General features: G+C 38.1%; 1 protein-coding gene across 1 annotated transcript; it reads left to right on the top strand.

The window, feature by feature from the left end:
• The first annotated feature begins 2,726 nt into the window (after window positions 1-2,726).
• Window positions 2,727-12,508, top strand: LOC136268070 (COMM domain-containing protein 8-like). Its single transcript, XM_066063302.1, has 5 exons — window positions 2,727-2,861; window positions 3,144-3,299; window positions 4,619-4,777; window positions 5,568-5,723; window positions 12,389-12,508. The coding sequence occupies exons 1-5, from the start codon at window positions 2,805-2,807 to the stop codon at window positions 12,410-12,412; spliced, it is 552 nt and encodes a 183-aa protein (XP_065919374.1). The 5' UTR covers window positions 2,727-2,804; the 3' UTR covers window positions 12,413-12,508.
• Window positions 12,509-13,766: the final 1,258 nt, after the last annotated feature.

Raw genomic sequence — 13,766 nt, 5'->3', positions numbered from 1 at the left:
AGAATTTCCTCCTCCATTACCAGTGTGACTATATGTGGAAATATTTGCATGTGTAGTGCATGGAGCCATGCCTCCTTCAGTTATTCACGAGGTTATTCATATTTGGCCTAGGGACATTCCCTAAAGATGCTCATGGGATTTAAGTTGAGGGACAATTCCATTGATAAAGTCAAAGTAGCTACTGTCGCTATCCCTGATCACCCCATAAGCACACAGCATACTTGAAATAACTTTAAATCTTAATTCATGTGTAACTATGTTATGGTATAGCTAGCTTTTAATACTTTAACTTCTATAGCCATAAACCATTTCCACAAAAAATAAACAGTGATCTTGAGATTTCCACTTCCTTATCATAGCTAATAACAAAATTCAATATCAAGACTAAGTATATAGCTAGCAGAGTAGGACACTGCGTCACAGTCACATCATCCAAAAGACTGGCAGAATTTCAAAGTACGTACTATCAAGGAATATACTCTTTTTTTTCAAGATAACAATTAAAAGATTATGGCTGTAGTTAGCTGTAGCTAGATCAATGCATGCAGCAACACAGAGGAACACCCCAATATTATACAATGACAGAGTGACAGACAGCCATGAAAGATCAAGCTATAGCTACGTAGCTATTCCAGTCACAACCACATCACACCTATAGCTAGTTACAATCATTTAGTTATATTCAAGAGTGATCACTGAATGGAACAACTTACCCAGAAATGACTGAACATATAATTAATTCTGTAGTAACTGAGTTTTTTTCCTGGTCATACTAGCTGTGAGGTAGTAATAAATTAATGAAAACATTCGTGAAGTGCAGATAGCTACTCTCTCACTAGCTATTAGCTTACAGTTAACAGATAGATCATAGCTTGAATGTGTCCCATACAATGATCAAAGGTACATTAGTAGCAGATTAAACACAAGACATGCAGAGTCACTACATATAAATTATGTAGACGATTTTCTTTAGACAACTGACCACACTAGGTCTGAAACGGTTACGGTTTTACTCTTTTGCATGGTATCCTGATATCCTAAGGATTATGATATCATCACTTATTGGAAAATCCAATATATTTATTTACACCACATCTTCAATTACAAACAAACTTTATCCCAAAAAGAACAGCATTGGTTTACACATAATTAATAATAGTATCACTATACAGCTGAGCATGGTTTCATATACTGCTAATCTTCTTGCAAAATCACAATTCTTTGAAAAGTTTGATTCGTTTACCTGGGATCTAGTTGGTAATGACTGACAAGATCTGAAGAAATTGCTCTCCTTTTCCATAGCTATACGTACATTATAACGTTTTGTAGAAAGAACCATAACTTCAAAACCAACCACTGCATGCATGCATGTTAAAATATCAGCTTCAAAGATTTTTGGTGAAAATTGCTATCAGATTCAATTTAAAACTATATAAACATTTTCTAGGAGGAAAGCAAACCCCCTAGATTTGTGTGCATGCATAGGAAATTTTGAAACCATGCAGTTACCAATTTCCTGGAGGCACCCAGCATGCATTATATGTATATATTTAGAGGGTCAGCACCTCTTCTATCAATATCATTCCCTCTTCAGATACATGTTTTCTAGGTGTTAACTGCATGTTAAGACAACTGCACCACCATAGTTGTGTTGTGTGTATTTGCATGCACAATCAACTTGATCAGAAGAACTGAGCCCGCTAGCTAGGGTCCCCAGGGCCATATTACTAATAAGAATGCTATTTTGGTGTTTAAGACAATGGCCGATACAGATTTCTAGGCAGTAGATCAAATGCACCTCTGAAAGTGCTGCAAGATACTCATTAGATAGGTGTAAGGCTTTGAGCAGGGTGAGGTAGATCTGATGAAAAATTGCCAACAACAACAAAGTAATCAATCTAACAGATACCTCTGCACTCAATAGAGTCAGCACCATTTCCATCCTGTCTGGCAGGGTATAGACCTTCTTCGAGTTTTTCCAAATGAATATAGAAATAGACTAAGGGGGTGGCACTCCAATATACCCTGTACTCCAATCTTCGTCCTCGGTCAAACTCGAAAAACAAGCTTTGACCCTTACACTAAAATCTGTGCTTGACTCTTGACCATATTTTTGTAAATTTTCATAAAATTACGGTTATATTCTAATTCTAATAGTATCATCAGTCAATTGTGGTACGCAATTTACAAACGAACTTGTCTTTTGACCTACTGCAAATTTGTTGCTAGATTTTTGACTTAGGACGAAGATCAGAGTACAGAATATGGTCGAGTGCCACCCCCTTGTAGACCGTTCTTTCTCCTAGCATCTTATACTTTATACAATAATGGCTCATGTTGGAATCTGTTATTCTTTTGCCAAAAAATGGTAAAATTTCTAATGCACGTGCAATTAAGACTTTGCGGTCAGAACCTCAGGCGGAGTACACTGTAACTCTAGCTCACTGAGATAGCTCAGTAGCTAATAGTCAAAGTTTGCATATCACCCTGCACATGACTACTATGGTATGCAGCTAGCCCGAAGTTAAGGCCTAGCATGCAGACTACTGCGAGGACTGCTCGCTGTCAGCAGCAGGCCAGCTCTACTACGGATACATTATCTGGGGGCAGCTGTAAGGCCGGCCAACGGAGCATGCAAATACTTTTCTAAACAAGAGTATCTAAAACGATCTCACGATAGCCTTGTCATCATGTTTCTTCGATTCGTGATTCTCCACTCCTTAACACTCAGAGCTGCATTAATCTCTGTTATTTGTTTACGCTGAGGCGTGGCGCTCGAAACAGTTAGAGTTGGTTTGCTCGTGATGTCTTCTTCCGCGATAGCGTACATTAATCAGTGCGACCAAGAAAAGGCATCAGAAGTAGGTTGTGGGTATCTCTGAGATGTGTCTGAGCTGTACATGTGTGCTTTTTGTATCGTTTGAAAATTTTAAGGCTTGACCTTCTCCTGTTGTTTGTATATGCGTATAACCCATGCCCAGCAGCTATATTACGTATATTTATCCACTCAAGACAGATAACCTGTGTATTTTCTGTGAAAAGTTGGGAGGATTTGTTATCAGTTGGCTGTTTAAGGTCATGATGTCTAGGGCATAGTTCAACTTGTGCGGTGACATGAATTACTGCACGATTTCTTCTTACAGGTTGTGCATCAAGTTGTTGATGGAGTGTGTGGCAGGGAATCAGTGAGGTTTGAGAACTGTGCCAAGTTAATGTCCACGTCACAGTTTGGACAGCTCAAGCAGGCACTAGTAGAGTTTGTAAAAGAATCTGTCAATGGTGAATTCAACAAAGCAAATGTGAGTAAACCACACAGCGTTTTATACTGACATTTTACATGCACATACATGCTTGCACCACACTTGTATACACAATACACAGACTACACATGGATTGGAACCACATATAATGTATACATAGATCATAGGCTGGCCAAGCGTCTGCATTAAATATGCCTCAACAATTTTATAGTGTTGTCTTATGCATACCTCCTGTTCTGTTTTGAGTTACGTGACCTTCCGTATGTGAAGGGATAGGATACAGGAAAAGTGGACCCTAATGTTACTAGTGCACACCTGGTTTGCAGGTAATTCCCAGGCACATGGGAACCAGAGGACCTATTGAATCACCAGTAGCAGTATGATCCCCTGACAAAGTCTACCAGGCTATTGTGTACCATCAGGTGATGCATTCTGGGTTTGGTACACAGACATCTAACCTAGTCTGTGTTAGTTGACAGACCGTTGTCCAATGAACACTACATATATTGGAAGTGCATGGCATGTATGCAGCGTTAACTGATGCACAGATACATGCATGCTGTACTGGGTACACACTTTGAACTTTGATGTTGTCCATTCCCAAGATGAAGTTGCCAACCTTTTTTCCCCATTGTGGAGAAATAATGTTGCACTAGTACTACTTTGTGCATACTACCACGTCATACACATACATGCATAATCCATTGTACACTCATGTTTTTTTTTCAATAGACCACAAAGCTTTCATGTTTTACTAGATAATATTTACAAGTTGGGATTCACAACAGTGACGTCACTACGGACAGTCCTTGTTACGGGTAGGGACTTTGAGTGGCGATATCTCACCCACTATACTTTGTTTCTTCTTGAATTTACCTTGACACTTTCCTATTCAATATTAGATTAAGTGAGTGTTATCAAATCACAGCGGTTTGCAGCCAGTTTGTCTCAGAACTTCTTTGCTTTGGTTGCTCGAGCATGGCACCAATAATTTTTGTGGTGCTATTACTAAGGATTGTGACAAGGTATGAGAATTTTTTAAGCATCAACTAAGTCCCCAATGACTGAAGATTTGTATAAAGGTTATGTTTTGTGAAGCGAGGCTGATTCTGAGTCCGTAACCTCACGTAACTAAGACCCATCAAACCCATAACAAGGATTGTCCGTACATAAAACTATTAGTCCTATGGAAATGATGTCACTGTTGAGAATCCCTACTTGTACAATATTATCTATGTTAACTGTGCCATTGTTTGTTAGCATTGACAATATGTGTTGCAATTAAATTACAAGACACATATTTGCTGTCCTTACAAATGTACGTTATCCACATATATAAATATATTTGCTGTCCAAAGGTACAACACAAGTTAACAGAAGAAGGGGTGTATCCAGCTTTGGCCGAGAGCATTGCAGAGTGTCTGTCTGTCCGGAGAGAGGAACTACATGAGAAACTGGTCCAAGACAGTTGTGCCATATCACATGCTCACCTTGTTGATTGTGACTGGCAAGTGAAGGTAAAAAAAGTATTAGGGATACACTGATACCAATATTTTTATCAGTATCGGTCATTTTTGGTGGTATCTGATCGGTATCGATTGTGATTTAAGTGCCTGATACTATCACCGATATTTTATATGACATTATTTAATTGTTTTCCAAGATGGAAGCATGCATAGCAACTGTTACGGAAGAACATAATAGCCATTAATTTCCCATTGATTTTGATTGTTAATACAGCTGATGAGCAGTAGGCCACGAAACATGATTCATTGAAGTCATATGTGATGATAGATCATTGTGATTCAATGCGTGATGGCTGCAAAGTCAACAAGCAGTGCCAGGGATACTGGCCGTTTCTTGTAAATAATGTTTCTATGGCTATCAACCAGGTATCAGCCTATTTTCACCCAAAAATGTATTGGTATCGGATTGGCTGGTTAAAAGAGTATCGGTGCATCCCTAGAAGGTATGTCAGGGTTTAGTGGATGGGGTTGGTGTGGTGTAACGAAATTAGAAAGATTTTAAACAAAGGTCTACACTGTAAGGGTAGTGGACAAGGAGATGTATTGTGGTTTATTGATGGTTCACTACCTACATATTAGCCTGTCCAATTAATGATCTTAAGTCATGCTGGCATGCTCACAAATGTGTGTATGTGTGTAGTGTATGCACAGTGCGTGCGTGCGTGCGTGCGTGCGTGCGTGCGTGCGTGCGTGCGTGCGTGCGTGCGTGCGTGCGTGCGTGCGTGCGTGGACCGTGGTAAGCTAGCATAAATGTTATTGTACTCATGTTTTCAATGTTTAGCTGATAATGTGCAGTGACAAAGTTGGCCACATCAGAGAGCCAGTGTTATCACTAGAACTGGACCTGTCCAAAAATGGTCAAACTGAGAAAGCAACATTTGAGCTATCTAAGGAAGAACTACGGAAAATGATCAGCTCCTTAGAAGCAGCCAACAAAGTGAGCTTTTTTTTTTTCAATAGTTAGGAAGTTTGATTCTACAAAGTATAATATACTTTTTGGACTACAGCGAAGTGAAATGCTCAAATTTCATTGGCTACTTACAGGTATCCAAATCCTGTAGATCCCTTGTTTATATCTCAGTAGATTCCTGTCTCTGGGGCAATACAAAACATGGCAATTACACGCCTGTAACATTGGCAATGCATGGGCAATAAGTGCCATTGCAAGTTACAGGGAGGTGTATTGGGCTTGTATCTACAAAAAATGCTACAACAAGCTGAGGTCTAACTTAGTTAGACATCAAAACACAATGTTCCATGGAATTTGAAACTCTCAGGCTCTGTAATAGTGCCCTCACTTTGCTTCTGCGCCACAACACAGTGCCTTTTGGGTCACTAAATTCTGTAGAACCCTGTACTTCAATGTCTAACTATTATGTAAATACCAGTTAACCCTGTACAATCTTGGATAAATATGGTATGTATGTATAGTTGTCATGTTAACATGCTGTGATATGCTATGTGAAAGTACAAAAATAAATAGGCATTCCAATTTAAAATTACATTATCTTGATAAGCTAACCCTTGAACAAAAAAGTGGCTGTTGTATTAGAATATTTTGTTACCTGGTGTTAAAAGTGTGTGCTCTGTTAGAGTGGTTAAAAAGAGAGTTCTTTGTTAATGAAAGTGCTTCATTTATGTGGACAGATTGATGCTTTTATGTACACAAATCTCCAGATAATGCTGGTCCTCATTGTACTGCAATGTGACACGTCACACCTGTTGACACAATTGGACCATTTCAAGTAATATTCTCTGCATTGCTGCATCAGTTGTGCTGCTCTTAATGTAACATCTGTTTGTTCACATGATTAATACAGAAGACCATTTTCAATCCCCTGGCATACTCTACTTTTCATAGTACGCACAGTATTTCCCACATTGCTTTCTCTGGTGATCTCTAGTTTTAGTGATAAAACTTTTGAGCATGTGTAGACCAAAATGTCTACAGATTAGTGTACAGTCTCTACAAACAAATTTTGTGTTTCAAAGACATGTGTATATTTTTTAGAATTTCATCACAGTGTAGTGCTATCAGGTACCTTTTGATTGGCTCTAGCCGGCATCGAATCCTGTAATATGTACCTGTGTATGCTCATACCATTCCACCATATGTGACCCGGTCTGACATAATTAGGCCCGTCAAATTTTGACCATAATTTCAATGTTTGAAATTTTATACCTTTCCCTGTGGACATAACTATTCAAATGTTTCACCACTTCTGTAGAACTTTATGGAGATTTTACTGAAACTTACCAAATTGTTATAGCGTACACAGATATGGAGATACACATTATTAAGCAAACACATGTATTTTACGGCTATAAGCCCTATTTTGTCAGACTCGGTCACATATGTGCTTACACAAATGAGGCATTTTTTTGTTACCAAAGAACTTTCTGTGTGATATAGAACTAAATAAAACAGTACAGTAGGAATTGTTCCAAAAGTGACACACATTGCCTAAAATTCTGCTTTTAAAATCATTCTACAGGCATCTTATGTGACAAAAATCACTAATATTAGTCCATCTAACATGAAATACAGCATTAAACAGCAAGAAAACACTTACTGGTGACCGGATATGGATTTTTTTTTTTTGATTGCCTAAACTTGAAATTTCATCTGCCTCACTCACTCATTTAGATGCCACAGAATTATTTCAGAGCTAGGTTTCAGTCCCAGCGCTACTATAAGAGGTATACTAGCTAGATATCTGCAACTTCGCGTTTGGGATCCTGTTTGCCAATTGCCATAGGTTTGCAACCACGCCCATCCAATAAAAGATAATAGCGATAGATTACAGAGACCACCCCTCTTAACAATCTAGCTATTTATTTAACAGTGAACAAGATGACATAATGGTCTAGCTAGCTGCACACTCCTTGGCTGACTCGAGATACTCTAGTACAACAGTCGCTCTAATACAATTAGTATTATTCTAATAGAGCAGTCACAAGTTACACTGTAGCCAGCTGTGCTACAATTATAACTACACAAACTAGTATTTTTCAATTAAAAAAATGAAGTAGGGATCTATGCAATAAAAAGTAGTGAAACAAGAGATGAATGATGGTATTACACCATAGCTCAGTGGGAAAGTCCCTACTTTGGCACTGAACGCTAGTGTGTCAAAGTAGGGACTTTCCCACCGAGCTATGCTGTAATACCATCACTCATCTCTTGTTTCACTACGTTTTATTACATAAATCTCTACTTCATTTTTGCATTGACAATCTTTTAAAATATTAGTTTGAATTATACCAAATGCAAGATGTGAACAATACTGTGAAGTGTTTTGTTCATGCTTGTTTACGGAAAAAAAGTTGGGTACGAAAATTAGCAGAACCACTATAGAGACTCTGCTCAGTCCGTATTAGATACACTACTGAGAACACTGAACTTGAAGTGGAACATGGCCAATTTGTAAAGATCTTGTGGGACGTACTAGTGCTGGGCGGTATACCAGTATTTTTTACATACCACGGTATGGCTATTGGTATGGCTATTAAATAGTTTACTATGTTCGACATTGAAGGAAACTGGTACAGTGGAACCTGTGTTACGGTCACCTGGATTAAGCGGTCACCTTTGCATAACGGCCATGGACACGAGGTCCCAAATATTTTCCCATACAAATGTATGCATTGTTGTTTGCATTAAGCGGTCACCTGTCTAACGCGTATAACGGCCAACCAAGAATTCGCCTATGAATCACTGTATACATAACTTTCTCCTTCATATAGTGGTCACTACCTTTTACTGTGGCTTGTTAAGCCAACTGTCTGGCACCATGGCACCGTTTCAATTAATGCACAATTATCACACTTCCTGCCTTTTAATGAATACTATATAATCTATCAGGCTTCATTGCTTAAACGTATTCAGTAGCTATAACCAACATTCATAACAAGTTCACCTTGTCCTTTACTAAAATCTCAATGCAGATATTTTAGCATAGATAAATAGTACTGCATTGCGGTTGGCGCGAGCCTCTTAATAATAATCACTCATTTATAACGGCCATAGCCACTAAAATGCTACTGACCACCTTATACAGGTTTTCTCTATAACAGCCACCTGTATATAAAGGCCAGATATATCTGGTCCCAAGGTGACCATTATAGACAGGTTCCACTGTATCTGGTTTTGTATGAATTGCATAGTATAGTACTTTAGGGGAAGCCAGACATGAAGACTCTGGCATTTAATTAAGTGTGTTGATGGTTTAGTGTTGACTACAAGCCCATGCCCCAAGTAAACATGAGGTTTACTGCTTGCTGTGTAGTGCCAACCTGCTGTGTTGTACCAACCTACTGTCTCATTACATCCCAGTAGTAAAATATATTTATAACCTGTTAGCCTTGAGCACACTTTACTTGTGGTATTTATCCAACCTGAATTGTAACTTGGAATGAGTTAAAAGGCTTACTGACTTCAACTTAAAAATATATATAATGATTACTACATTCATTGCTATATACCACCATGCCATGATATTTTTTAGATACCGGATACTGTTTATAATTTTTCAATATCGCCCAGCACTAGGACGTACTTCCTTGGGTCTCTGGTATGGTAATTTTCTCATAGAAATATAGAACAAGAGAATTTGCTCTCTAGTACTACATACCAGTATTCTAATAGAGCACACATTTAGACTATCATGACACACAGTAGTGTGTCATGCAGCCAAGAAAGCTGGTGCGCCACACAGTGAGTACATTGACAGGAAGAAAGAACACAGCTTTTTCACTCCTTTATGGTCCCTTCTCCAAAGCACACCATTTGTGCATTATAGCTGTCCACCAGGTAGGGCATGCCAAACAGTAAAATTGATTAAATTCGCACAGCCATTTGCAAGATGTGGGCGTTCAAAGTTTCGTTTTAATTTCTTAGTTTTTTTGTTTTTTTCTTGTGCCGTACGGGGGACCACGAGGCTTTGATTTGTACACACTTTGCAAAAATTGCTATAAAATGTAGACATGTAACTCAATTGCCTCAATCTTTGGCACTAATGAAAGTGTATAAGTGAATTCAAGTACCAAGTTTGCTGTGAATCTGATGAATATCCAAGGAGTTATGGACATTTATTCACTTAGAAAAAGAGTTAACTTTTGTCATGGCTACAGGGTAATCCCGGTATAGGAATAACTTGAAAATTGTTGTGTAGATAGGCTGATCATCATAGTAGTGCCTTTTGATAGTTTGAATAGCAATAGAGTTAAAGCTACAAAGTTATAAAGCAAAAACCAAATAAGTGTAAAATTACAGGATCGAGATACTCTAATAGAGCAGTCACCACGGGGTAAAAGGGCACACAAAATTGTCAAAAAACTTAACAGTTTTGGAACCAGGGACCTCCATACCTAACAGCCGCATCCTTATCCACTGAACCACTGCTATCTTAGCTTGATCACCTCACTAAGTTTTGTACCAATAATCGGTATCAGTCCAATATTGGCTACTAGCTGATTAATCGGCTTTGATTAAATCGAGGCCGATGTTAATCTCCACTGCGCTGTGTAGTATAATGATGTGAGGGAGGCTAGACATAAGTTATTTGGCATTTTAATTAAGTTATGTGTTGATGGTTTAGCAGTGACTACAAGCCATGCCCATAATAAACTGTCAGGGTTTAGGCCATGCCCAACAGTAAACTACGGCTTTTAGGTTTCTATGTAGTACCAGCCACTTGTCCCAGCTGTATAGCAATAGCAGGGGCCGCCCAGAGAAATTAAGGGGCCCAGGGCAAAGAGTTAAAGTGGGACTCCAGAGGCAAGGAAGTTTCCATTTTGAATCACAACTTCACCCAAGCTGTAAGTTGAAGACCAAAAAAAAAAAGGTACCCCTCACCAACCATATCCACTTATCTCCTCTGAAGAATACTGTGACTGTTCTATTAGAGTATTTAGATCTGACTGCTCTATTAGAGTATATCGATCTTTTAAACAGGTATTCATGGGGACTCCTGGAGTCCCTTTCAGGCTGGGGCCTGGGGCAAAATGCCCGAGTTGCCCCCTGTGGGTGGCCCTGAGCAATAGTAAAATGTACTTAAAACCTGTATACATCTAACTTTACATTTTAGCCTAGAATAAGCTGTATATCAATGGTTATGTCACTAATATGAGTCATTTAATAATGATGAGGGTGTGTGTTAGTGTTATTAGTGTATATCAGATTGGTTATCGGTATCGGCTAATTCTGTTGCTTAATATCGGTTATCGGAATCATCGGCTAATTTGGATATCAGTGCAACACTATTAATTTCTGCTTTGTTAATGAAAATTCTGGACTAAATCTGTAAGTGTTTGTAATTTCATAGACCTACAGTACCAATAGAAGCACTAGATTGTTCTAGAACATCCTAGGTATGCTAATATTTTATTAGAAGTCCTCAAAAAAGTGCACTCTATTAGTATTGCAATAGTTTTACCAGTAAATCGTGCAATACAATACATTTCTAAGTCTGTGTTCAATAATCATCATTGTGTCTGTATAGAAAAGAAGAAATGTGAGTAAAACAAACCTCTAATTCAGCCATAGGCTGGTTTTGGGGCTTTATAAACTACAAAAAGAAGTGAAATCTGTTTTGTGTGGTTATTTTAATGCAATGAAACCTAACCATATCATACTGTATAGTAGGGTCCACAAAAGTTTGCCATGGCACATGAAAAAACATCACCCAAACCCCAGTCTCACTTTCGCTGATGACGATGAGGCAGTATTGGTTAGGTAAAACTAAGCCCAAACAAGCCTTCAGATTGACCCGAAACACTTTTTAAAAATTATTAAATGGTATTTTGTAGTGATTGACTGACTGAGTAACTGACTGACTGATGCCTTCAGACAAGCGTATCTCAACAACAGCTAAGGCTACAGGCTTGATTTTGTAACTTCGACGTCACTTCAGCTGGATACTTGCCTTTTGGCATACCGCAGTACGTACAATGCATTCTTCATGGACTTACCAGTGTCCTCCTTTGTGTCCCATTCATTTTTGCTGACAGCGAAGGGTGTTGATTTGGCAGTAGCATGTGATGGCTTCCCTTCATAATGGAAATCATCTGTATTTTCACAGTGGCTACTTTGATTGCAGAGGTGCTTTTTGGACAGTTCCTGATTCATAATGTTGTGTAATGGGTTGAACATAGCTGATAACAAAGTGTTGTAATGGATACTCCACTTTTCAAATAATAATTGATAGCTGAAGCACGTGGCGCCATTTTATTCTTTTGATGTTTGATGTGGTGTGCGTGAATTCACCAGTCATAATACTTTTATTTTCAAAAGAAAATTGACAAACAAATATACAAAAAAAATTATTTTCAAATTTGTACTTTTCCATTATGGTATCTTGAGCACAGTGGGGATATAACACTTCTTAATGTTTTACCATAATTTAATATCGTGCACTACTCCAGCTTGTTTCAGTACTGTTTATTGATGTGCTATGGTCCCTACTCTAGTTGAAAATTCCAATTTTTTGTGTACTTGTTTGGTGAGTGCCTCATTCTTAACATTGCAAGCTGTTGTGTTATTTTTCAATCATTATGTGTAGCTATTACTGTATAGTTACCATAGTGATGTCTTTTTCATAGGCTGTGATTCAACTGAAGTCCTAGCAGTGAAAAAGGAGTGGACTACACTAACACCATCTAAAGGAAATATACGCACTGCGACCTGTTGTATTTTAGTAATAAAATATTTGTGCTATTAAACCTTGTTTGTCATGCTAACAGTGTTTAGTATATAGTTTGATCTGCATCAGCTCATAATGCCTGAACAGGACAAAGCACTGGTGCATAGGGTTATAATATCGTATGGCTTAGTAGACTAGTATGTAGTTGTGGGAGAAAAAATAGCTGTGAACCAGGCCTTTGCCAACCATTGAGCATAATGCTAGCATAATAGGCAGAGTTTTTGTACATTGAGTACGAGAAAAGCTGGAACTATGTATTTTGCAGATGTTCACAGATGTATTAGATATTCTAATAGAGCAGTCAAGATACAATTCATAGTAGGATTCCATAGCTACCCAAATGCTTCAACAAATTTGATTTTGAATGTATATTATAGAACACGAAAGGTTGTTTATAGTTAGGAATTTTTTGATACATACTGTGGTTATTGTAAGGCATCTTTGTTATGGGTGGAATTTAGAATTTAAGTTATTCATATGGCAGGATATTTGACACAATGATCACAGATGTAGCAGTGCACAGGTAAGGAAGAAGAGGTTCAATTTCAGCATATGTTTAATTCTAAATGATGAATGTTCTATTAGAGTAGTTGACTGTTGTATTAGAATATAATTTTAATTTTCAGCAGCTTGCTTTTTACCCCATTTTGTGTATTCCTAGAAAAGATTAGCTCTTCGCTTCTTGTTCTTTCCATTTTTTTATTTCCCTTGTGTGCTTATGATGTAATTGCACCTGCAGGTGGTGTAACTTCTAGCTCTCAAATTACACAGTATATACATACGTGTAGCAAAGAGGGGTGCTTCAGCACCCCAACCCTAAATCCACCCTTGTTTAAGCTATTATTATGAAGTTTGATACATCCCACAAGTCAAATTAACACTGTAAAACATGGTTTTAAATACATTTTGTACTTTCACTGTAGCTGACAAGCACATGTACAGGTAGGCTGGTGTTCAAACCACTATAATAGCTTGCAATTGTGTCACCACAAAACCATCAACAAATACCACTGCCTTTGTAAGGCTACTCTCTAACATTGGTATGGTGTTGTGAGTTATTCAGACACATATCCAGCACATGGACCAGCAGGTGTCCAAAGTCCTGTCACATATATATTGGATTGCACAATCTTTGCCACATTACATAATCTACATACTTATTTGCATAACACCTTAATAGTATAACTATGACTGAACTAGGGATTAAATGTCCACTAGACTATCTGCAGGTATAGGCAACCTTGTTTGTTTCACCACTAACTTAAAGGTATAAGTAG

Source organism: Dysidea avara, chromosome 1 (genome assembly GCF_963678975.1).
Source record: "Dysidea avara chromosome 1, odDysAvar1.4, whole genome shotgun sequence".
Classification (NCBI taxonomy): Eukaryota; Metazoa; Porifera; class Demospongiae; order Dictyoceratida; family Dysideidae; genus Dysidea; species Dysidea avara.
The sequence above is the reverse complement of the archived record's forward strand: the minus strand, read 5'-3'. Positions and strand labels throughout refer to the sequence as shown.